This window comes from Camelina sativa, chromosome 3, assembly GCF_030686135.1.
Source record: "Camelina sativa cultivar CO46 ecotype springtype chromosome 3, ASM3068613v1".
Taxonomy (NCBI): Eukaryota; Viridiplantae; Streptophyta; class Magnoliopsida; order Brassicales; family Brassicaceae; genus Camelina; species Camelina sativa.
In genome coordinates this window covers 6,586,119-6,610,629 of record NC_141882.1, presented here as the reverse complement: position 1 = coordinate 6,610,629, position 24,511 = coordinate 6,586,119, and the positions used below count along the sequence as shown (strand labels likewise).

General features: G+C 39.4%; 8 protein-coding genes across 14 annotated transcripts; 3 read left to right on the top strand and 5 right to left on the bottom strand.

The window, feature by feature from the left end:
* Positions 1-16: 16 nt before the first annotated feature.
* Positions 17-2,753, bottom strand: LOC104775326 (metal tolerance protein 10). 5 transcript variants are annotated; one of them, XM_010499465.3, is made up of 6 exons: positions 2,204-2,753; positions 1,479-1,591; positions 1,137-1,382; positions 889-969; positions 582-812; positions 17-471 (listed from the first exon to the last, which is right to left on the bottom strand). In XM_010499465.3, exons 1-6 carry the CDS (start codon positions 2,391-2,393, stop codon positions 130-132), a joined length of 1,203 nt encoding a protein of 400 aa, XP_010497767.2. In that variant the 5' UTR covers positions 2,394-2,753; the 3' UTR covers positions 17-129. The 5 variants fall into 5 exon arrangements, with proteins under 5 accessions (XP_010497767.2, XP_010497768.2, XP_087364700.1 ...); XM_010499466.2 differs by having other exon boundaries at positions 1,451-1,591; positions 2,204-2,603; XM_087508574.1 differs by having other exon boundaries at positions 1,137-1,370; positions 2,204-2,524.
* Positions 2,754-3,476: 723 nt separating this feature from the next.
* On the bottom strand, positions 3,477-6,351 carry LOC104775312 (glyceraldehyde-3-phosphate dehydrogenase GAPCP2, chloroplastic-like). The gene is made up of 13 exons (XM_087508573.1): positions 6,333-6,351; positions 6,182-6,249; positions 6,057-6,095; positions 5,819-5,919; positions 5,474-5,586; positions 5,232-5,331; positions 4,916-5,062; positions 4,756-4,816; positions 4,565-4,662; positions 4,340-4,482; positions 4,140-4,223; positions 3,970-4,059; positions 3,477-3,876 (listed from the first exon to the last, which is right to left on the bottom strand). Exons 7-13 carry the CDS (start codon positions 5,012-5,014, stop codon positions 3,822-3,824), a joined length of 630 nt encoding a protein of 209 aa, XP_087364699.1. The 5' UTR covers positions 5,015-5,062; positions 5,232-5,331; positions 5,474-5,586; positions 5,819-5,919; positions 6,057-6,095; positions 6,182-6,249; positions 6,333-6,351; the 3' UTR covers positions 3,477-3,821.
* Positions 5,154-6,877, bottom strand: LOC147946648 (glyceraldehyde-3-phosphate dehydrogenase GAPCP2, chloroplastic-like). The gene is made up of 8 exons (XM_087507196.1): positions 6,785-6,877; positions 6,377-6,447; positions 6,182-6,249; positions 6,070-6,123; positions 5,819-5,919; positions 5,474-5,568; positions 5,232-5,331; positions 5,154-5,165 (listed from the first exon to the last, which is right to left on the bottom strand). The coding sequence occupies exons 1-8, from the start codon at positions 6,875-6,877 to the stop codon at positions 5,154-5,156; spliced, it is 594 nt and encodes a 197-aa protein (XP_087363322.1).
* Positions 6,878-7,317: 440 nt separating this feature from the next.
* Positions 7,318-10,879, top strand: LOC104755946 (uncharacterized). Of its 2 annotated transcripts, none has more exons than XM_010478433.2 (13): positions 7,318-7,674; positions 7,964-8,173; positions 8,315-8,365; positions 8,566-8,696; positions 8,784-8,900; positions 9,011-9,130; positions 9,321-9,382; positions 9,600-9,769; positions 9,883-9,936; positions 10,046-10,155; positions 10,251-10,364; positions 10,451-10,576; positions 10,666-10,879. In XM_010478433.2, the coding sequence occupies exons 2-13, from the start codon at positions 7,964-7,966 to the stop codon at positions 10,691-10,693; spliced, it is 1,293 nt and encodes a 430-aa protein (XP_010476735.2). In that variant the 5' UTR covers positions 7,318-7,674; the 3' UTR covers positions 10,694-10,879. The 2 variants fall into 2 exon arrangements, with proteins under 2 accessions (XP_010476735.2, XP_010476734.2); XM_010478432.2 differs by having other exon boundaries at positions 10,663-10,879.
* A 66-nt stretch (positions 10,880-10,945) lies between these two features.
* Positions 10,946-13,344, top strand: LOC104775252 (DEAD-box ATP-dependent RNA helicase 36-like). Its single transcript, XM_010478429.3, has 6 exons — positions 10,946-11,724; positions 11,825-12,147; positions 12,240-12,443; positions 12,536-12,617; positions 12,716-12,814; positions 13,026-13,344. Exons 1-6 carry the CDS (start codon positions 11,110-11,112, stop codon positions 13,176-13,178), a joined length of 1,476 nt encoding a protein of 491 aa, XP_010476731.2. The 5' UTR covers positions 10,946-11,109; the 3' UTR covers positions 13,179-13,344.
* LOC104740312 (RAF-like serine/threonine-protein kinase 20) lies at positions 13,325-18,927 on the bottom strand. Of its 2 annotated transcripts, none has more exons than XM_087508571.1 (9): positions 18,377-18,927; positions 15,323-18,015; positions 15,168-15,248; positions 14,836-14,988; positions 14,557-14,720; positions 14,323-14,470; positions 14,127-14,249; positions 13,956-14,043; positions 13,325-13,724 (listed from the first exon to the last, which is right to left on the bottom strand). In XM_087508571.1, the coding sequence occupies exons 2-9, from the start codon at positions 17,843-17,845 to the stop codon at positions 13,525-13,527; spliced, it is 3,480 nt and encodes a 1,159-aa protein (XP_087364697.1). In that variant the 5' UTR covers positions 17,846-18,015; positions 18,377-18,927; the 3' UTR covers positions 13,325-13,524. The 2 variants fall into 2 exon arrangements, with proteins under 2 accessions (XP_087364697.1, XP_087364698.1); XM_087508572.1 differs by lacking the exon at positions 18,377-18,927 and adding an exon at positions 18,160-18,375.
* A 492-nt stretch (positions 18,928-19,419) lies between these two features.
* Positions 19,420-22,140, top strand: LOC104775238 (wall-associated receptor kinase-like 8). The gene is made up of 3 exons (XM_010499434.3): positions 19,420-20,445; positions 20,540-20,644; positions 20,740-22,140. Exons 1-3 carry the CDS (start codon positions 19,548-19,550, stop codon positions 21,945-21,947), a joined length of 2,211 nt encoding a protein of 736 aa, XP_010497736.2. The 5' UTR covers positions 19,420-19,547; the 3' UTR covers positions 21,948-22,140.
* LOC104775225 (F-box/kelch-repeat protein At1g16250) lies at positions 22,113-24,471 on the bottom strand. Its single transcript, XM_010499430.3, has 4 exons — positions 24,150-24,471; positions 23,390-23,965; positions 22,673-23,251; positions 22,113-22,559 (listed from the first exon to the last, which is right to left on the bottom strand). Coding segments are annotated over exons 1-3 (1,152 nt in total). The 5' UTR covers positions 24,152-24,471; the 3' UTR covers positions 22,113-22,559; positions 22,673-22,677.
* Positions 24,472-24,511: the final 40 nt, after the last annotated feature.

Genomic DNA, 24,511 nt, shown 5'->3' with positions numbered 1-24,511 from the left:
TTTTACTCGCATATTGTTGGAGTAACTAAACAGCGTTGGACTTCATTCATTCGACTGCCACATACATATAGAGTACATAAACTAAGGAACTAACACTACCACTACAAGTACAAGATTTTACTTCAATATCTAATTACATTTGTGTTCAGGACGATGAGTGAACTCGAAGTCTATGTGGACAAAAGCTCGTTCCACTTCAGCGAGCTGCTCTAGCTTCTCCTGAAGAGTCTCTCCGATGTTGTGAGCCTCTTGTAGTCTCATGTCCTCTGGCAAAACAATGTCCACTTCCACGAAATAGTGTGTCCCAAAAGTGTAAGCCCTTACTGTGTCAATATGCTTGATTTGTTCGTGATGGTTCCATATCAAGAATGTCAGTTTCGCCAAGAAATCTGGCGGCGCAGAGCGTCCTATCAGCGAATGGACGTTCTCTAGTACGGTTCTTGCCCATGTTGCTATGGTGTACAAAGCTATCTGCAAACATAAAAAGAAAGAAATAACCATTAATTTTCTCTAGAACACTTCTTGATTTTAGATTCCAAAGTTGAGATTTGATATGACTACAAGAGCAACTGAAGACATACAAGTATAGCACCAGAGGGATCAATCCACCAGTAGAATTTGACGGCCAAGACAGCTGTTGCTAAGCCGATTGAATTGGTAACGACGTCAAAGAGGTGATCCTGAGCATAGGCCCTAACGATTTCGTTCTGAAATCCTCTGCAATAAAGCATGAGTAGAAACTTCACGATGGTGACAGAGACCATGATCCCAATCATCCATTTCTCTTCTGTGCTATTCATATGTATACCACTCTGTAACAATAATAGAATTGGTTAAATAGATCAAGCAACCGATGAAAGCAGTGACCAGAGAAAACATGTGATGTACCTTAGCAACTAGTTGCCTTCCTGACTCTAGTAAAACTTGCAGTCCAAGAGTTGCCATCACAGAAGCAAACACAATGATGCCCTGTTAATTTATAGGGTATATACACTATCATTTCGAGTCTTTCACATAAACACAAGTTTTGTGACCAGGCTTGGCTAGAACTATATATAAGTTTCTTGGGAGACAAGTAAGTGTTCGCAGGAGTCAGAACAAAACCAAACAAATACAGAGAAGACAGAGAAGCATACCACAGGTTGCATCCGGCGCTTTCCGATGGGATAGTGAAACTGGTTTGGTTTCCTCATGGCGTTAGCTGTAAACCAGAGAATAAAACCAGACAAGAGATCCAAGAGAGAGTCCAAAGTTGAAGCAATCACAGCCATGGATCTACTCTCCATAGAGGCATAAACTTTAGCCACAAAAAGCACCAAATTTGTTGCGTTGGAGATGTGAACTGCCAGTCTCTCACTCTTTGCAAGCTTCTTCATTTCTTCCTGTTGAAACCAAAAAGATTGAGGAACCATAAAGGACTAAAAGAAGAAGAAATCTCAAAGAGACATACCAAAAAACTAGATAAAGAGCTGCCAGACCTCGGTTGGTGCACCAGATGCAAAACCAGTTTCGTGGATAGTCTCCATCTCATTGAAACCCTCAAGGAGCCTCCCTTGCTTCTTGTAATATTCAGAGACTCTACGTTCCTTTCCTGCATCACAAAAGACAACATGTAGGATGTTTAAAAACCCCTGTTTCAAGATATAACAAACTTGATAGCCAACCTTGGTGGTTTTAACATATTATTCATATCCTTTCTATAACTTGTTAAACCTCTGTAAAGAATCAGATTCAGTATCAATATCATTTTTAAAACAAAGAATCATCAGCCATATACAAATTCCAAAAGAGAAGCTTTAAGATTCCATCAAAAGCTTGAATCAACAAAAGATTAAAAACAAAAAAAAAGAAGATTTATTATTCCACCAAATCATATCAATCACTAACAATTAGAAAGGGCTTTAGACCAAAAAAGTCATACACAGTAACTCTAGATTTTTTTCCACAAGACTTAAAATTATACTTTCAAGCGATTTCAGTTCATTTCTAAACTGTATTTTCCGAACAAGTCTCAACGGAATAAAGAAGAACTATACATTTTGCATAATCACTTTTCTGATTCATACAACTGATTAGGCTCCAATCACAACTCTTAGTTCCTCGATGATCATGTATACGACGCAAACGTTTATATAAACGGATTGAGTGCAGATCACGAATATAAAAAAAAAAAAAAGCAGGAAGAAGGAAGAAAGAGACTGACTTGGGGTACGGAAATAGCGAGAGAAGCGAGTGAGACCGTCGTGACGGCCGGTGGAGGAGGGTGAAGAAGGGAGTTGAAAAGCGTCGAGGCTGAGACGCCAAGACGACTGAAGCGGCGGCGCATCGTGGTCGCTCGGTAAAAGCTCGACATTGTATTCGTCTGCCGTTCGGACTATATGCTCCGTCGCCATTCCCCGATCGCTATCGAAAAAGGTGTATCTTGTTCTTGGGGGGAGGTTGGAGGAAGTTTGCAAGAGAGAAGAAAAAACAAATACTTGTTGCTTGCTTGTATGATGAAGCCTATGTATATGTATATAGATTATAGATAGATAGGCAGGAGGAGTTTATAAAGCATTACGAGTCATACACTACTCTCTGTTTTCTCTGTGACATGCTAATATATTTTTTTATATTAATAGAAAAAGGGATTTAATAGTTCTTTTTCCTGTTAATAATTTATAAATATATATATATATATATATTTTGCTTTACAATATATAAAAAAATGTTTTTCTTGTTAGAATATAAATATATATAGATCCTATCCTACTTCAATAGTCATTAGTAACTAATTACAAACATACTTCAATTAGAAAATTCTGGGTTGAATTGGTATATTACAAATGATATTTTTTGCTTAGGTATACACGAAAATATCTTTTGTCTGGTGTGTTTGTTTAAAAATGTGCACATAATTGGTAAAAACGAATTAAAAGAAGTATTCGTATGTTGTTAAGAGTTTGACGAAGTAGGTGGTCATTTGCTCACTAGTGATGCAAAAAGGCGTGGTCCAAAATAACAACATGATCAAGGGAGTCCCCAATTCTTCTACATTACGTTTTCCTTCATCTCTTCTTCTAAAAGGTTTTCTAGACGGCCACGTCAAAATGATTAAGTAATGTAATATTGTTTTGTGCACATTTGTTGCAATCAAAGTGGTTTCCCACGATTGCAAAAAAGCTTTTGTCCCCTTATGCCTTTTGTTTAATCTTCTTTATGCCACCATTTTCTCCGAGTGCGGTTTTTTTTTCTTTCTTTCTGATGTAACGTCGTGTTACTATTAACAACATAAATCCTATAATTCTGTCATTATGTTTTTTCTTTGCATATAAATTAATCAATTTGAGACGATTATCAGATAATTTTGCCTTGAAGTGGATCTGATGTCACTATTTCATCATATATTATTAGGTAGAAGAAGGTTAATCAATAAAACTCGCTTACCTAATCTTCGGGTAGTGTAGTCATGGATGGTTCACTGTCACACTTTCGAATATATCATCTCGACAATTATCTTTTAACATAGACATGCGTTATTGACGCCAGTTCCAAAAAAACATATAACCCGAAAATTCAAAACTTGGAGACCAATCTTTCTACTTAGTAGGCTAGCTGTATAAAACGGTACATCTTTCTCTCAACACTCAACAGGGATAACTCGCGAACAAATGTTTCTCAATACAAAAAAAAAAAAAAAAAAAAACCTTTCCCGTATTATTAAAATCGTCTAGTTCAATATTCAAACCCCAACAACAACCAAAACCAAGAAGCTAGGTACCTAATGAATCGAATAAGGAGGAACTTTTTGGCTTCTCTAAGAAAGCAGCATGGTTCAGATTTTAGCGGCTGGCTGCAACTAATGCCATGTGCTCTATCAGGTCGAGGACTCGGTTGCTGTAACATTACAACACCCACAAATATTTTACTCTTGGGGTATAGTCAAATGGCAATGTGACGGTAAAGAAATGCAAGAGAACTAACTGTTACCTGTAACCCCATTCGTTGTCATACCAGGAGACAAGTTTTATGAAAGACTTGCTTAACCCAATCCCAGCATTCGCATCAAAGATACTTGACCTAATTTTGACAATAACCACAACATCTGAGGACCAAGCTAGATTTTGAACGATCCGTTACAAGATTTAAGAGTGGAATACCTTGAGTCTCCTACAAAATCGTTAGAGACGACATCTTCTTCTGTATACCCAAGAATGCCCCTAAGTGGTCCTTCTGATGCAAACCTGTTAAGAGGTTTTTTAAATCAAAATCGTGAGAGGGTTATATTACAAGTTCCATGGTTTATTCATGTAAAGAGAATGATATGGGAATTGGTTGAACAGAGTTTTGGGAGGAATACTTTATGGCTGCCTTAACGTCTTCATACGATGCATCCTTCTCAAGTCGACAAGTTAAATCCACAACAGAAACATTTGCTGTTGGAACACGGAACGCCATTCCCGTTAGTTTTCCATTGAGTTCTGGAAGGACCTTACCTACAGCCTATTGAGACAAGTTAAGCAAGCCATGACTTAAATATGATTCCAGATGTGATGTTCATATAGAACCATATGATTTTGTATACCTTTGCAGCACCGGTTGAGCTAGGAATGATGTTTTGACTGGCGCCTCGGCCTCCTCTCCAGTCCTTCATTGATGGGCCGTCCACAGTTTTCTGAGTAGCTGATTTTACGAAAGCAAACATGAACAAAATACATAATTTAGCTAGTCTCGTCAGGTCAATGATATACAATGATATATACAAGAATAAAAGACCTGTGGTTGCGTGGACTGTTGTCATCAAGCCTTCAAGAATACCAAATTCCTCATGCACCACCTGCCATATACAAGTTCTTCAGGGCCAGACAATTTTATTTGACCTTAATGAGGTTCTTCAAAACAAGTTATACACAGGACAAAAAAAAAATGTACAAACCTTGGCAAGAGGTGCCAGACAATTGGTGGTACAGCTTGCATTGGAGACTATATCCATATTTGGTTGGTATGTCTTCTCGTTTACTCCAACAACAAACATGGGCGCGTCCGCTGAAGGGGCAGAAATGATGACTTTCTTGGCACCACCCTGCACAGGCAATGAAAGGTCAAGCAAACCGATGGCAATTTTAGTAGATGATTGTTTGAATTAATATAAGGCCTGTAGATGATTGTTGGAATTAATATAACGCCTGTATTCAATGTTAAATCCAGTGAAACAAGTAGATCAACAAGTGCGTTCAGATGGAAGTGCAAACCTTCAAATGTGCTGATGCTTTTCCAACAGTGGTGAATACTCCTGAAGACTCAACAACATACTCGGCTCCAAGATCAGCCCACGGGATTTCAGCTGGGTCTCTGAGAAAGAACCAATAAGATGTCAGGCATTAAAAGGATACGACTTTTACCCTATCAATACGAAAAGTCATGAAAACTGATTTCATCATTTGTCCATGTCCATTTCTACAGATATAGATGAGTCAACAGTTTGAGGCAATACCTATTGTTGACAACTTTGACCTGTTTTCCATTGATCTCCAAAGTAGAATCATCAATTACCTTGATGGTTCCTTTGTAATTTCCATGAGTAGAATCCTACTTGAACATGTAAGCCTGCATAAGACGGGAGAAAAGATCTGCAGTTAGTTGATATACAAGTATTCCATGCCTCTTAATACGATTTCCTTAAACAAAAAAAGTTACGAAGAATAAGATACACTGAATGGGTAAAGACTATAAGCAGCAGTAATACAAAAAATCTGGCTAAATATACATTACAAACTAGTAAGATCAAAACGCACTGTAAGTTGCATCTACTGCTAAATAAGACAGTAATCCTCCTTACCATGTACTTAGCGTCTATGAATGGATCATTGACAGCTACAACCTCAATATCATCCCTAAAGGTTGCAATACGGAGGACCAGTCTTCCAATTCGACCAAAACCTGTCCAATACATAATAAGTACAAGCATCGGTAAGAACTGAAAAGGCGACGGGATAGAAGCAGATCAGAAGGAATGAAGGCATACACTATCTGATGATCTCAAAATGAATCTAACAACAGATAAAAAAGTAACATACCATTGATGCCGACCTTTGTCTTTCCGCTGCTCCTTGACCCTTAACAAGTCAATCAAATCGACGTTAACTGCAAGAATGCAGCACCAAACACATCAGGTAAGAATATATAAATAAAAATTTCTTACTTTGAACAGCAGGAGGTGCTGCCGTAGCAGTGGCCTTGATAGGTTGTACGCTTCTAGCATTGCATTTTCTGTAAATTTGAACATATATATAAAAAAAAAAAAAAAAAAAAAAAAAACTTCAGAGAAGCAAAGAAAGCATCGTGTAATTTACATGTAGTACAGAGTTGGTCACTGAACTGTCAAGATGAAGATGACCCAGTTGAAACTGCAGCACCAGAAAATCTGGACGAAGTCAGGTTGTGACTGAAACCAAGACTTGAAGTAACCTGATCATTTGATACAAAAAGATATAAACCTAATGAAACTCTCGAAACGTATAAAACCCTTAATGCTATCAAATCATCTATTCGAGTTCATCAGATAACACAGGGCAAACGACTAGAGAAGATAACGATACAATAGAAATGCCCGAGTTAACTTCTCATAGAGAAATTGAAACCATAACCATAGACAAGAAGACAACACCTCCAACAAAATCCATGAAAAAACTCCAGGCGACACGGAAATACAAATTTGAAGCAGATCAAAGCTAAATGTAAGCTGAAACAAATAAAAAAAAACCAAAATCCGAGAGAAAAATAAAAAACGAAACACGTTTTATACCTGAGAATGATCGTATGAAGACGATGGATAAAGCTCGACACGAGGAGCCACGGCGGAAGTGGCGGCAGATCTGAGTAGAGAAGAGAAGGCCATTGCTAACCAAGAGATGTCGCTCGCCGCCAAAAAAAACCTAAAACCTTCCGCCTTCTTTTGAGTGTAGCTGAATAGTCAAAACAATAAAGGAACCTGAAGTCTCCAAGAAATTTGCTCGTCGAGTTGCAATTGCACACTGTTATTAGTCTACTTTGAGTTGAAGAATATTCTCATGTTAAAGATATATATGCTTACGACTCCGCAGCGACGATGACAATGTTCCGATGCGGCGCGCCCCTACTGTAACTACTTTTCCGATGAGAATTAAGGGACGAGATCTCACGGAGGAAAAATTACAAAGCCGCGTGTAGCGGATCAACGTCTTATTAGGCCCATGATTTGGTGGGCCAACTGGTCATATTTGAACAACGTTGACGTATCTTTTGTCGTTTACTGGGGGAAAGCCCCCTACTAAAACCGACGTTAAGTTTTGCCACGTCAGACTAAAATGGCCAGTATGACAGGTGGCAGATTCAGCTGGCTCTCCCCTCTAAAATTGGGATTACTGTTAAAAACGACGACGAGCTGAGCTGAGGCCAGCTTCTCCGAATAGGCCACGTGGCATTGCGCTCGAAACAATCGTGCTGTTCGTCTCACACTCCTCTCTGTGCTCCTTTCTGGCTCTCCCGTCAAAAATGGCGAACCGTCGCTTTCTCTGTATCTCTAGAATTCTCCATAGATTAATTTGAACCTGAATCTTTCCTCTTCTTCTCTAAGGATTCGCCGGGAAACCTTGTTTCTTTCTCTGCTCCTATCGTTCGACGTTCTCGGGCCTTCGCGCTTATGCCATCGGCAAGGTCTCTCATACGCACGAAATTTCTCGTTGTGTTAGTTTGTTAGGATCCGTTTTGTTGAGCAATGTATTGACATGCTACTACAGAGTTTACCGATTATAATTTTCTGAATGAGTTCTTCGGGAATGGTTGATTCGTTTTCGTATGTCTTCTTAGATTTGGCAAACTTATTAAGATCGTGTTTATGTGGCTTGAGTTCTTCTCTTTCCATTAGGTAGTTTTGGTTGTAAAATCTCTGATTGCCTCTGTGACAATTATCTTTTGTTGTTGTCGTTGTTGTAATTTCGGATAGATGCCAATGGAAAGGTCGTATAGCAATGCAAGAATGGCCAACAGTTTCATGTTCTGGAATGATTGTGTTGAGCCAGAGGATTTAGAAGAAATGTGGATGGATCCTGCAGTGAGTGCTGAATGGATTGATGTTGGTGAGACTAAAGGGCAGAAGGTTCACCTCTCTAGGGATCCTGATGGACAACCTTATCTAACACAGACCGAGATGAAGGTATTTTCACATTCTAAAATCGTTGTATGTTTCTCAGATGGTTTTCATTTGATTTCATACATTGATGTGGGTTTTGTGAATACTATTTAGAGCTTTCTTTCTTTTTGCCTACTTATATTAGTCAGCCCCTTATTTTTGCAGGCTGTTGCTGATATTACTGTCCGGAGGCATTTTGATTCCATATTGGATCCGGTATGCTTCTTTTTCACCTATCATTGAGAGTTTCATGTTCGATTGTTGGTCAGCTGTAATCATGATTCTGAAGTGTTTTCAAAGTGGGCAGTTCTTTATAAAACAGTACTTATGAGCTTTGGTTTTAGCTACTCTTTAGGCTATTAAACTCATATATGCCTTTCTGATCTCAAAGTTTGCTTCCCCCTCTTCCTCTTCAGGAAATGATATGCGCAATTGCTGAGCTTGAAAGTGACCGGAAGCCTCTTATTATGCGGTACAGCAAAAAGACCAAAGAAACTGGCCTAGGAATTTTACAAGTTTTCGAAAAGACAGCAGCGTGGTTGGCTGGGTACAACACGATTTCTAGTTTCTCTCCTTTTCAAATCTTGAATTTATAAAATCTAATTTTCCGGTTTTGGTCTTAACTTTACTGCAGGGGGCAAGGCTATCAGGCATATAATGTGGATGACAATCCAGATCTTCTTCACAAGCCCTTTATAAATGTATATTTTGGTGCAGCTTACCTGAAATGGTTAACAGACTATCAGAATAAGTATGATATACTGTCCCATGTTGACATTGATAGCTTTACTATTTCAATGACAACAATGTCTAAATTCCTTCTGGAGTTACTTAATTTTTATAACAAATTTCCATGTGCAGCCAGAGAAGTGAAGAGTTTGTTGTCAGAGCATATAATGGTGGGACAAAAAAGGCGACTCACAAGTCGACATTACCATATTGGAAACGATACCTTGCAGTGAAAGAAAGTCTTCCTTCAAGGTTGTTGTTTCTGTTCTCCGATTCCCCTTTTACCTAGTTTCTTAAGTCATATTTTATGCATGGTTGCAAGGGAAAATGTTTTGTGTTGCCATGTGCTTTCATACTGTTATTTTTGTTTATACTTAAATACTTATAGTTGCACCAAGAAGGGAAGCTAATACTTCAGTCTCTTTGGTAACTGTTGTTGCAGAAAACATGTTGATGCTGGCCCTTCAAGCTTTCATCCTACGAATCATGCTTTAGCAGGCTCAAGTAATCTCTCCCTCTTTCTGTTTATTATGTATCATATAACAATGTCTCCACGTTTATACACATGCACCTATGTCAAACATATTAAGATCTCTAGAAATAGTAGGAGCATGGTGCCGTGTGCCAATGCTTTAGGTATATGCTCATATATATTTGGAGACCTTCTATCGTTCTCCTTTAAGTTTTGATATGAACTGGAATATACCCTCTGGTGGAACAGACACCAATTTCACATACTGGGACTGTCGAGCTTCCCCTGAAGATATGGAAGATATGTGGAATCATTCTGAAGTATGTAAAGAGTGGACAAAATCTAAAGAAGAAAGGGGAAAGGTTCGTTTTTCACAAGATGGTGAAAAGAGGCCTTACCTTTCTCGAGGGGAACTAAAGGTACTGTCTGTCTTTTAGTTGTGCAGTTTGACATATATTTCCCGGAGAACAATAACTGACACCGCTCTCACCATATTGCTGTAAAAAAAATGCTATATTTTCGGTTTCATCAGGCTGTTGCAGAAATAATTGTTTCAAAGTACTTCAGCACGAAAGGAATTAGAGTTGTAAGTGTGCATATCTGTGAACGATCACTTGCTGAGGCAACTTTTATTGGGAATCTTTTTGGACTATTCATATGTTATACTGATAAATATGTTCCATTTCACTGAGCAGCCTCTTGTGTGTGCGGTTGCTGATACTGTGTGCATGCGGTTTGTGAATGGTACTAAGAAGCATGTTGGAATACTCGGAGTGGACTACTCAACCGCTTCCTGGTTATATTCGTAAGTTTGTGACCAAACTTCGTTTCTCTATAGTTACATTATGAAGTCTTACGCAAACATTAAATCCAAGATTGGGGATTTTTTTGTGAATAAAGGGAGCTAGGATACCGAGCATACAGAGTTGATTCAGCAGACGATCTAACCAAACCATTTGTCTCAATGTACTTCGGTGTAGCCTATTTGGTTTGGTTATCCGAATATGAAGGAAGGTACAAGTCCATCAATCCTGATAATTTGCATACACATATCTTAGTCAAAACATATCAATCTGATTCAAACTATATGTGATACGCAGTCAGAGAAGTAATCAATTCATTGTCCAAGCTTATATGAGAGGTCCTGACCACGTTGATCTTGAGCAATCATGTCCAATCTGGCTCAAGTTCGAGCAAGCTCTAAGCTATTATGAAGAGTCCAAAAGGTATCAGTCAATGTTCGATTTTTAATTTTGTGATAGGAAACAAATCTGATTATTGATATATTTTATGATGGTTCTTTGTCTCTCAGCAGGGAATCAGGAAGTTGCATTATCCTATGAGACAGAGTCTATGATGAAGATTAAACGTTTTATAGCTTTGGTTTCATCTATTTGTATCTCAACGTTTTCGTTTATGCGGTTTCTGTGTTTTTTTTCTTTAATTTCCTTGTATTACCTTTTTTTTTGTACGATGAATATGATTTACCGTGTAGAAAAATTAAACAGTAAAAAAAAGTAATCTTCAAATTGGAAAAACTTCAAACATTAGCTCAATAAAGAATAAACCGCAAATTAATTGGGATATCTAAAATCGTCGGTTCGTTCGGGTCGCGGTTTTATAATTAGGTTCGGCTAAACCGGATTTGAAGTCCCCTAGTTAACGCGTGTATATACATGTCGAGGACAATTTGAGAACGGCGGCTAACATATTTCCGGCGATAACTTGGAATCAATCTTCTTCTTCTAATCCAAAGAGAATGGAGGAACCAACGTCGGAGGATGGAGGTGGTATCACCATCATGGCTAAATCCCGTAATACCCCTAAACCCGTAGAACCATTCCAGTCCCAGAAACTTGATTCCGACCAGAATGCTCCTCAGTTTGAGAAATTCACAAATCCTAACCCTGGTTCCGACACCACATCCGCCGCTAATTTCGAAGGGCTTGGATTAGCTGAGTGGGCAGTGGAAACGTGCAAGGAGCTTGGCATGCGTAAACCAACTCCAGTTCAGACTCACTGCGTGCCCAAGATATTGGCCGGACGGGACGTCTTAGGTCTTGCTCAGACTGGTAGTGGTAAAACGGCGGCGTTTGCTCTTCCGATACTTCACCGCTTCGCTGAAGATCCTTATGGAGTCTACGCTCTTGTGGTGACGCCGACTAGAGAGCTGGCGTTTCAGCTCGCTGAGCAGTTCAAGGCTTTAGGCTCGTGTTTGAATTTGCGTTGCTCTGTGATTGTTGGAGGAATGGATATGTTGACCCAAACGAGGGGCTTGGTTTCACGACCTCATATCGTCATTACCACTCCCGGGAGAATTAAGGTTTTGCTTGAAAACAATCCTGATGTTCCTCCTGTTTTCTCTAGAACCAAGGTAAAAAACACAACTTCTGAGCTATCAAAGTACGTAGCTTGCTTTTCTTTTTCTTAGTTGATTCTTCTTAGCTTTCCTTAGTGTTGTTGTGTTTGATTAGTTCTTAGTGCTGGACGAGGCGGATAGAGTTCTTGATGTTGGTTTCCAAGACGAGTTGCGGGTGATCTTTCAGTGTCTTCCGAAAACTAGGCAAACATTGTTGTTCTCTGCTACGATGACTAGTAACTTACAGACATTGCTCGAACATTCTTCAAACAAAGCTTATTTCTATGAAGCCTATGAAGGGTTGAAGACTGTTGACACTCTTACGCAGCAGTACATTTACGAAGACAAAGATGCGAAAGAACTATATCTTGTGCACATCTTGTCGCAAATGGAAGACAAAGGCATTCGATCAGCTATGATTTTTGTCTCCACTTGCAGGTCTGGTACTCATTTCTTTGTAAAGAAAGTCATTTATCCTGCGGGTTATATTTCATTTGCAGTTACTGATTAGACGTTGTTTCGTGTTTTAGAACATGTCAGAGGCTAAGTCTTATGCTTGAAGAGCTTGAAGTGGAAAATGCAGCTATGCATTCTCTGAATTCTCAGTCTGTTCGACTATCTGCATTAAGTAGATTCAAGTCTGGGAAAGTACCGATTTTGCTTGCGACTGATGTTGCCAGCCGTGGATTGGACATTCCTACTGTTGACCTTGTCATCAATTATGACATTCCGAGGTACCTTTTTGGTGATGATTTCCTTTTTCTTTAAATTTATTGTGCTTTTCTAGTTTAACTGATATTCTAATTCTACATTTGGCTCACATCAGATATCCGAGGGATTATGTTCATCGTGTTGGACGTACAGCTAGAGCTGGTAGAGGAGGACTGGCTATAAGCTTTATCACTCAGGTAAAGTAGTCAATCATAGAACCACATCAAACATGGACCCTTAAGTGTTGTTTATCATGGTTGGGCTTACAACCTAACCCTTGCATATCCTTTTGCAGACCGATGTGAAACTTCTCCATGGAATAGAAGCGGAAGTTGGAAAAAAAATGGAAGAGTACAGCTACAAAAAAATCACTGACAGTTTAGAAGTCACTAAGGTAAGATTCGCTGTGTAATATATAAAAGTTCTCGTCTTTTATCCTTGGCTCAGTCTGGTCAAATACTGAGTCATACCAGCTGCATGCCAATCGCCGTTATGCCTAGGTTATAGTTCATCTGGGTATATAAGAAAAGTAAGATCAGTTATTTGCTGCGAGTTATAGTCTAGCATGTTTTACTGATCCAAACTTCAAAAAACTGAATCCGCAGGTGTCAAAAGCCAAAAGGCTGGCAATGATGAAGATGCTAGATGATGGATTCGAAGACAAGGTTAAAGACCGGAGGAAACTGAAACGTAAAACACTTACTGATAAAGGCTTGTTTAAGAAGCGGAGCAAAAGGCCAAAATCAACAGAAAATTGATGACTAAAATCATCTTCAAGTTTTGTTCTCTTTACTGCATTTTTAGCAGCAAATCTCTGACAATCCATGTTTACGAGTGTTCTTTACTTTGATCACATTTAGCAAATCCCTTAACTCTTGAATCTTGTTGATTATTCACATTTGTGTAATAAAAAACGTTTTGACACTCTTATCATATTTCCTTCCTCACATTAGCGAGAAAAAAACAAACTTATTATTTATTTTGTTTATGGTTTTTTGGTATAAAAAAAAAAGGGAAAGGAGAAAAGGGTCAACAAATATCTCCCTCCTCACCCCAAAACACTTGGAAAGAGTCTAGAGAAACCTATAAAATATCGCGACTGTTTCACTTTGAAGCCTTGTGAGCTGGAGGTTTGGATTGGTTCGAAGTAGCTGCAGTTGACATAACACGTAACCGACCAGCTATCTCTGTGAATGATGGCCGTGCTGTTGGGTTAGGCGCCCAACACTCCTCCATTAATATTCGCCAGTCCGAATCACAGTAGCTCGGTATGGTTGGCCTCAGTGTGTTGTTCACTATCCCACCTGCGTTCAACCCGTTACATTTATGAGCAAGAAGGCCTAGTCGTGTCCAATCCGATTTTACCAATTCCAAGGCCAAAAACCCAACCAGAACCAAAACTAAGATGGAATAGAAAATAGGCCGACTATAAACGATTCAACACGAGCCGAATGGTATTCAGTTTCTATGTTCCATACACCAAAACAGGATTAAACAGGAAAAATCGAAGCTTGTGGGTTGGTTAAAACACGCACCTATTATAGCACCGTAGTGCATATTAGCATATGGTTCCTCTCCAGTTAGAATCTCCCACAAGACTATACCGAAAGAGAAGACATCGACCTGCAGGCGAAACCAGTTATAACTCGATTTGGTTTTGTTCCCATTCTTTATATTCAGTATTCACTATGAAATAAAACTTTTACCTTCTCTGAAACTTTGCTGCTGCTACCACTGAGAAGCTCTGGTGCCATCCATGGTAGGGTGCCACGTACACCACCAGATACCAATGTATTTCTTTTAATCTTCGACAAACCAAAATCACCAACCTTGAGGAAGAACAAACGTGTGAAGAGTATGAATAAATTTTGTTTATCGACATCATGTGAATAAACATTTTACCTTGCAGATTGGGCGAGAAGGATCTTTGAGGTTCACAAGTAAATTGTCACATTTCAAATCGAAGTGGACAATGTTTTTGGCGTGCAAATATTCCATTCCAAAGGCAGCATCCATGGCAATGATTAGTCTCTTACGGCGATCCAGGTGTCTGACAATATAAAAATGAAAAGCAAATAAATCTTTAACCGTTCATCAAATAGGAAAACACAGAATCATGATAAGAGAGATTTGTACCTATCTTTCCTAAGTAGAACATGTCTTAGAGAACCATCAACCATGTACTCTGTTACAGTAGCCAATGTTGCGCCAGGTCCATCTTTTACAACACCATAAAATGCAACCACATTCGGATGATGAAGCTTTGAAAGAATTTCAGCTTCTCCCCAGAATTCACCAGTCTAGCAAACAAAAAAGGTATTCATAAGCGTCCCATGGTCAGTAATCTAGAAGTGTTATCACTCCGCAATCCTTTTAACATATGCCCAAAGGAAAAAAATTCAAAAAAACACTTACTAATCTTTCTTGCTCAGATGATCGGCCAGCAAAGCAACTCTTCTTTATCCTTTTGATGGCAACATCTGATCCTCTCCATTTTCCATGATACACTGTACCGAATGTGCCAGAACCAAGCTCCTTTAGCTCCTCGAGATCGTCATTCATAATGATCTAGAAACATAAGAATAGAAGAGTCACAGAAGGAGACTAGAAGCAGAAAATTTATTGTATATGCCAAACAGGGGTTAATATACTATGTTTGATTCTTCGAACTTAAAGAAAAACTTTCCTATTTCTCATGCAGACAAGTAAAACTTCTATCAGGTATAAGAATATATAGTGTATCATACCTGCAAGCCACTCGTGTCGTAATCTGCCAGAGACGGGCCAACTGGGGGAAGTCCAGCGTTTCTTGTTTCTGTCTTTTCATCCTACCAAACACTCATCATCATTAGTATACTCATGGTTTTTGAATCGTGAAATCAAATCTACCAGAAACTTATACCTCATGTTCACAGTCTGACGTCCTTAAATTCTCAACCATAGCATCAAATTCCTCACTCTCTGTGACATGCAGCTGAGGATCCACACGGGGTTCTGTTAAAATTCCATCTCTAGTCAGCGGAGCAACGCGGTTCAATCTGGCAATCTCTCCACCATCTTCCATGTCAGATGGAAAGCCAGGGGTTCGGTCAATATAAGCAACATCCCTGTCACTAAACTGTTCCTCGGCAAGGTTCCGAAAATAAGACCAATTTTTAGGATCATGATTTTCTACATTCAAGCTAACACCAGCTCCATCATGCTGATATGGATTGGCATCTGATGGCATATCATCAGAGAGTGCCTTTGCAAATATTTCAGAAAGGAAGTCCTGAGGGAACCGGTCATTGATATCAATAAGAACACCTGAAGAAGTTTGCTTTTCAAGGATATCATGGCTCATTTCTGTGTCTACATGGCTCAAGTTACGAGCTTCAGTCTCAATACCTCCACCACTGACCGTTCTTTTGTCCAAGGTTTCATTTGATGCCCCTACTTTTCCAGAGATATTTTCCACATCATTAACAATATGGGAATCTTCATGAGATTTACCCGCTGCTTCTTTTGCTGGTTCTTGCTGTCCAGTGTTAGCTTGTGAGTGAGACATTAAGAACTGAGAACCAAGTGAGTCATCAGACTTTGACAAGCGGTTTAGCATTTCTAACTGTTCACGAGGTATCCTCTCAGAACGATATACCCTCCGGGTGGGCTGTAATGGTTCTGGATAATCAAGATCAATTAGATTCGACTCAGAGTCGGTATGATTAAGACCACAGGTACCACTTGATGTTGAAAGCTGATCATCTTCACCGGATACAGGAACCTGCTCAGTAATAACAGCATCACGGTAGGTAGAAGGCTTCACAGGATTGTTCTGCCGTGTGTCTCTTCTTGGGGGCAACATATGTACAGCATCCTGGCTAGGTACAGTTGTTGCAACTGATGCCTCCCTATTCTTAACCTCTGTATTATCCGCTTGAGGAGGATTCTGGTGATTATTTGCCACAATTTGACGAATTTCAGGCTCCACATAATCACGAACTTTCGTCTCTGGTTTTATGCTTGGCTCCTCTACCTGAACTGGTGCGTTTTGCTGTGTAATGCCAGGGTGAGGGTATGGCTGCCCTTGGAAAGGTATGGGAATAGAGTAATTAGAAGTATTGTGATCATGATGCTGCATTGGAAATTGCTCTCTTTCTCCATAATATTGTGGGTATATTCCATAAGAGCCGGAGGAGATCGATTGTGGATACTGGAGAGTGGAATTTGGTAGAATAGATTGAGGGTACTGAATGGACGGACTTGGTGGAATGGACTGGGCATACTGAAGAGTAGCATTTGGTGGAACAGATTGCTGAAATTGAAATGCAGCATTGTGTGGAATAGATTGAGGATACTTACTAAAAGAGCTAGGTGGAGCAGAATCAGAATACTGTATAGAGGATTGTTGGAAATCTGCCCCTGTTAACTGCGAAGGGCCAACACCATTGATTCCCTCAGTGTGCCTGACATCCAGCTCAGCTAAATTGTTTGCAGAAGAGCTGTCCATGCCATTAAGGGTTGAGTTGCTTCTTGATCCAAGGTCCATGTCGTTTACAGCTACAACATACTGGAACTCAGAGTCAACATCACTTTTGTTAACCCCCAAAAGAGCACCATCCAAATCACTCACAGAGAAGAGAAACATTCTAAGCTTTTGCGAACCCCCACGGGTTTCCATCTCATTATACTCCTCCATCATATTCTGTAGATCTTCGTCACATGATACAGACACCAAGGCGTCAAGATCTTCACCAGGAAGTTGATACTTCACAACATGAGTCCGGTAGTAGATTTCAAGAACCTTTTGCCTGAGCTCCTGCCAAGATATGTCCTTTCTTATGGAAATAATGTGTGTTTCACCTCCAACATATCTAAGCTTTGAATCACCAGGACGTGGAAGTATCTTCCCACCAAAGCTATAAAGGACTTTAACCTTTGCAGTTATACTACCTGAGGCAGAAGAAGATGCATATCCATGAAAATTTCCTAAACTTCTATCTTGACGTAATGAAGCTTCTGGTGCTGAATGGATATGTCCAAGTTTATTGCCAAACTCGTGAACCGTGGGGTTTGGTCTCTCATACTGCCTCATGCCATTTCCTACCATGCTCATCCTTGAAACATCTGAGCCAAATTCAGACCCTGCGTGGCCGTTGTAACCTGTGGTATTATAACTCATATCTCCAGAAGAAATGGGAATCGCAGACCTTTGAGAAATCACCCGATCACGCAGAAACTCAAGAGAAAATTCCTCTCCTGTTTGAATGGAGTAATGAAGCCCAGGCTTGACATCAGAAGCATTCGTATTGGGAGGTCGGACATTTGCATTGGTGACACCCGTCTGATCAGGGTTAAATCCTTGAGGGACAGGGTCATTATTATTAACATAACCAGGTTCCATGGGGTGTTGCTGGAACGGATGCTGTGGTCTGTTTCTATCCATCACAACAACAACAACAACAACAACAGTGCTTCAAATTATTCTAATTGACAGCACCTGTAACAAGAATCTGACATACTGGAGGAACTATAAAGAATCACTGCTAAAGATGCCAAATTGCTTCAGAGACTGTAGGCGATACCGCCACAAACCTCCCTTCCCAGATATTTGAGCTGAAATGAAAACAATGGAAAGAAACAAATAAGCTTTAAACAGAAATGAATCCTTCAGAGAAGTAATCAAAAAAAAGTCATTCATACTATTAGATTAACTCAAAGTTGTTCAGATACTAGAGATTTAAAGATGAATAATCCGACCAGAAAACTCCAAAAACATGCTTTTCTTCCTCCTACCAAAGATTGAAACTTTAAGACGACAACCTAACAACCATCAATGAATCCAAAAACCTCAATAGAAGTAATTTAAAGAAAAACAAAAACCCTAGCTCGATTTGAAAGATTTAGGCCATAATCACATCTATAAAATAAGCTCCAGACAAAAAAATATAATGCTTGAAGAAAGAACAATACCCACCAAAAAAAAATGTGAGAGCTTGATGAAGCGGTGCGGTGAGAAATAAATTAAAAAAAAAAAAAAAAAGAAAAAAACTCAAGAAGGATTGTGAGAGCTAGCAACAACAAAAGAAAACATCTTCTCTATGTTCAAATCTCATCAAAACCCCTTTTTTTTTGTTTTGTTTCTCAGTTTCTCTCTAGGTTTCCTCGTAGCTTACTCAAAAATGATAAATCCGTTTAAAGAATTCTATTAAAAAAATAAAAAAATTGACCAAATTGTCATAAGAGTTTTTTTGTTTGTTTGTTTTGTAGTGTAAATGGTTCGAGGCCGTGTGACTCGGTATGCTTTAAAACCAGAAGAGACGAGAACCGTAGATACATTAGATGTAAAGGGATAATAGACGGACGAGATGAAGAAAGAATTAGGAAAAGAGTAAGTGAGAAGCATGGAATCAAGTCTCCCCGTAGCTTAGGTTATACGGTTTTTGCATTAAATGGGACTCTCAATATCATCCAGATCCTAAAACGAATGACTCTCTCAACTGAATTCTAATAAATACAATACAACGTGCGGATGATGATACTTTCATTCTCATTTTCCTTACTTTTTAAATTTCTCTTTTTTATTTTTTTCCCTTCATGTAATGTTTTTTTTTTTTTTTTCTGAATTCAATTTATCTGATTCCATTTGAATAAATATAACTAAAAAAACTTTTATGCTGGTTGGACATAATAGAAGATTAACTAGCAATGGTAATAGCGAAAATTTTAATTATTGGCTGGATACAGATTCAAAGTAGAGTAGATGTATATATATATATATATATATTTTTTTTTGTCAAGATACAGAATTTAAGACTGGTAAACTCTCAATTTTTAAGCCCATTGAGCCTAAACATAAAAAAGTCCACAGACGTTCGTCGTTTCTACCTTTACATTGATGCGGCGTCGTTTGAATGTGTATATTATTTTCACATTAAAAAGTCAATAACACGTACTTTATATTTTGTTTTTGTTAGTTGAAGCGGTCAAGGTCTTCGCTGATGTAATTAAATTATGCAGGAAAAAAATGAACACCAGCATTGACCACGAAGAAAGTTCAAAGAAAGACCAAGAGGAACGATACTATGTGTTATATACTTAGCCAAAACTTGTGGCTTGTCAGAGTGAGAGAGTGAGAGCGAGAGAGAATGGATTGTGAGCTTAAGCGTTTCTTTGTTGTATTGACTCTGTTGCGAATCTGCAAAGATGCAGCTGCTTATACTTTCCCTCTTGCACTTGCTAATTGCAAAGACCACTGCGGAGATGTCAGTGTTCTTTACCCTTTTGGGATAGGCCAAGGTTGTTACAAGGACAAATGGTTCGAGGTCGTCTGCAGCAACTCATCAGACCAAGTCTCTGTACCTTTCCTGCTTAGCATCAGACGGGAAGTTCTTTCATTTGACCTTGGAAGCTATTACTCCATCGATGGCCGTTTTCATTATCAGAGCAACAAGATTCACATTCTGAGTCCACTGAAACATACAGGTTGTTCCAATGGATCAGTAGGTGATTCGTCGTCTTTAAATCTGACGGGTAGTCCGTTCTTTATATCAGACAGTAATAAGTTCACAGCCATTGGATGTAACAACAAGGCCTTGATGAAAGGCCAAGGGTCACAGATCGTGGGATGTGAGGCCACATGTACTTACGAAAATGATACCGCCAGGGGTTGTGTGGGTTATAAATGCTGCCAGACCCAAATACCATCGGGTCTTCAAGTGTTTGATGCAACTGTGGAGAAGATGATACCCGGTCAAGCTGGATGTCAGGTTGCCTACTTGACACATTTCCAGTTGTCTCCGTTCATGTTCAAATCTCCTCAACTACCAGAGTACAGCAATTACGTGATGATGGAGCTGCAATGGGCTCTTGATGGTTTCCCCATCCCTTCCGAGGGTTCAACGACAGTATTATGCGCGGAAAGTACGAAAGGTGAACTAACTCCAATAACTTCAGCAGACCTATATCTATACCCCCCAACTGGATATCAGTGTTGGTGTAAACATGGTTACCAAGGAAATCCTTATATACCTGGTGGATGTCAAGGTCTGTACAAGCTTCTTTCTCATTCTTAAGTATATATAGCCTTCATACATAAAAATTCTGTAAGTGCTTATGTGAAGTTTGGTATTGTCCGTAGACATTGATGAATGCAGAAATTCATATGAAAATAACTGTGGAAAGAACAAGTGTGTGAATGTGTCCGGATCATTTAGATGTGAGAGAATTTGGCCAGCCATTTTAAGTAAGTTAATTTCTGCATAGCCATCTATCTTTCTACATTGAAACATGCTGAAAATGAAAAGATCAACTTACAATGTCTTGAGAGTTCTTCTACAGGTGGAACACTAAGTACTGGATTGTTGCTTTTGGTCGTTGGAACGTGGTGGCTATGCAAGGTGAATAAAAAGCGGAAAGCAGCCAAGCAGAAGAGGAAGTTCTTCAAACGAAACGGAGGTTTGTTGTTAGAGCAACAAACATTGTTCCTTCAAGGAAGTGTCAACAGAACCAAACTGTTCAGCTCCAATGACCTGGAGAAGGCAACAGATAGATTCAATGCGAGCAGAATATTAGGGCAAGGCGGCCAAGGTACAGTGTATAAGGGAATGTTGGAAGATGGAATGATTGTTGCAGTCAAAAAGTCCAAAGCATTGGAAGAAGCGAATCTTGAGGAATTCATCAATGAGATCATCCTTTTGTCACAAATTAACCACCGAAATGTTGTCAAGATCTTAGGATGTTGTCTTGAGACAGAGGTACCTATATTGGTGTATGAGTTCATCCCGAACCGTAACCTTTTCGATCATCTTCACAACCCATCAGAGGATTTCCCAATGACTTGGGAAGTCCGTCTCTACATCTCCTGCGAAGTTGCAGATGCTCTCTCATACCTGCATTCAGCCGCCTCTATCCCAATTTATCACAGAGATGTCAAGTCAACAAATATTTTATTGGATGAAAGGCACCGTGCAAAAGTTTCAGATTTTGGAATCTCGAGATCTGTTCCCATAGATAACACTCACTTGACAACAATTGTGCAAGGAACAATTGGATATGTAGACCCAGAGTACCTTCAGTCCAGCCACTTCACAGGGAAGAGTGACGTCTACAGCTTTGGGGTTTTGCTCATTGAGCTCTTAACCGGAGAGAAACCTGTCTCACTTCTGAGGCGGCAAGAAGTCAGGATGTTGGGCGCTTACTTCCTCGATGCCATGAGAAATGATAGACTTCATGAGATTCTCGATGCTCGCATCAAGGAGGATTGTGATAAAGAGGAGGTCCTTGCAGTAGCCAACCTAGCAAGAAGGTGTCTGAGCTTGAACTCAGAACATCGGCCTACCATGAGAGATGTTTCTAACGAATTGGACAGGATGCAATCCAAGAAAAGGGGCATTCAAAGCCGAATTCAGAATGACGAAGAACATAGAAACATTCGGGTTGCAATGCCCGAGTCTATGTCACTCTTTTACTCTTCTCCGGACATAATCATTGAAAACAGCTCATTCTCACTGGAATCAGAACCACTCATGCTTCATAAGACACAGTGACAAGAAACCAATACGCTTCACCTTTCGAGATTAGTACGTCAAGAAAGAATGATATGCAATCAACCTTGAAAGTCCTCTTATAATGTGTGTGCATGTATTCCATTACCTCAGCTTATAATTCCTCTATCTGCAACTTATAAGACTTTATGTAGGAAATCATGGAAATAAAAAAGAAGCAAAACTATTTGTATTACTCTTAATTTATTTTTCACGTGTTTGGTCTATACAAATATTACACCTCAGTGCAGGTCAAATGGATACATAAAAAAAGTAAAGTTTATTGACACTCAAATACATTCAGATAACATGAATCTTATTATGTACAAGTTTAATTCCATATATGAGTGACAGTAATCATCTCATATCAACAAACTGAACTCTTTTGACATAAAAGTGGAAGCGTTTTACCCGGAAGATAAATGCATAATAGGGTGACTTCTCCGTTAACTACTTCCCTTAAAAACAACTGTTTACAACCACACGGTTTCCAGTGAGCATCATGTCCAGTTGTCTGTGCAATGAGTATAACAGCAGAAGCTTCCACTTTGACACTGGGACCGATGTCTTTTGCAGAGAAGGAACACACTCAGACATTCCATGAATATTTGACAGCTACAGCAGAAAGAAAAAAATTTTAGAGAGTGTTTTAGCAGCCTTACTGGAACATACGCAACAATCAAAGAATCGACTGTAACAATTATATACATCCAGAAAGATTATATTACCTTGGTTAAGGCGAAAAAGATTCTTCCAAGGATACACAACCAACGATGGTCCCACCGGCTGGAATACACATTGGTTTGGTCTCTCTCCAATTCAGAGGCCTATCCAATGGGTTACATACCCTCACAACGGGCAATCTGACAATGTCAAATCTCCCTGCCCCTGATTCTTCCCATTTAAGGACCTTGCCTCCTATAACATAGAGTTCACCCCTGAGAGCTGCAAACCCATATCCAAAGGCCTCTAACTCTCTCGGATGGTTAGGAAGAACAACAGAAGGAACTGAACCAATATCATACCATTCCCCATCATCTGCATCTCTGGTCTTAATCAAGCTTTCTCCCCAATCAACAATTGTGTACACACGATCATTTTTCATGACCTGAACAGCAAACTGCATGGCTCTAGAGAAAGGCCAGACATCCTCAACAGTGGACCAAGTCATGTCTATTGGATTTAAAACTTCAGATGAATTTTGCTCTGCAAATCCCACCTGGTCACTCAGAACATGAAAACACCCTCTGTACGATAATCCCGAGCAGTCCATCTGTGGTCTAGGCATTGCTGGTAGTTCCTCCCATCTGCAATACTGCTATGTCAGACTCCAATTTGACAGCTTCTCAAATAAAAAATAAGAAAACTTAAAACCAAAAATATTATCTTGTGGAGGTTCTATTACTACACCAGATATTACACAAGAATAGAGGCGGAAAAAGTACCTATCGGCGACAGGATCATAAACCTCAGCAGATGGAATTCCCCTGGAATGGGTTAAATTGCGACCACCAGCAACATAAACCTTGCCAGAGACAGCAGTACAAGCAAAGTGAGTCCGTGGAGTTCGCATACTAGCAACCATTTTCCATTCTTTCTTAAACGGATCAAACCGCATGACATCTTTAGTAACAACAGGCTTCTGATGAGGAAACGATGACACAGAAGGAGCATAGCAACCCCCAATCACAAGAAGACAATTGGAAACACAAACACAGGCAAAACCAGAATGATGCCAGCCATCTTGAACAGCTCTAGTTCTAGGCAAAGGATGCCATCGATCAGCTTCAGGATCATAAGCAACCCATTGGTTCTTAGAACGTTCTGTCAACACAAACAACCAGCTCCCTGACCATCCATTCCTAGCTTTATAGCATGAATAATCAACGCTACGAAGTAAATCTCTCCAGCCTCTGGAAACACACTCGAGCACTCCATGATACCCATGAGAAAGCTTCGCTATGCATCTCAAAGCCAAATCATCAGGTAAACCTGGGATTATAGACTGCTCTACCCACTCCCTGAAAACAACAATTCATACCCACTAACGATCAAACCTCTTTCAATCAATAATCAAAAATTCAATCACTGTCGTAGAAAAAAAAAATCAAAAATTTTTAACGTAATTTGGAATCAAGGAGATAAAAGGTTAAAGATTTAGATTCAATTATGTACAAGAAACAAATTTAGAGAGCTAACACTTACATAAATCGAACTTGAGAGATTGTTGTAACGTATTCTGCGATCCCCTTCTCGAAATTGCTTTAGAACACTAAAAAAATTACCCTTTCTTCAAAATCCACCACTCTCCCGGAAACGAAACGCCATTAACGATAACAGGAAGAATCAAAAATAGAAACTCAAATCAGACCGATCTATCTATAATTGAAGCAAGCACACTGAGAGAGGAACTCAAAGATTCTGGAAAATACATAAAAGACCCGAGGACGACGAAAGAGAGACAGAACACAAGGAGGGGTCAAGCATGGGACAATCGAATTGGATTGGATAGATCCATTAATTATTTATGGGTCGAAAATATCCAAATAATATTTATTTGATCCTTT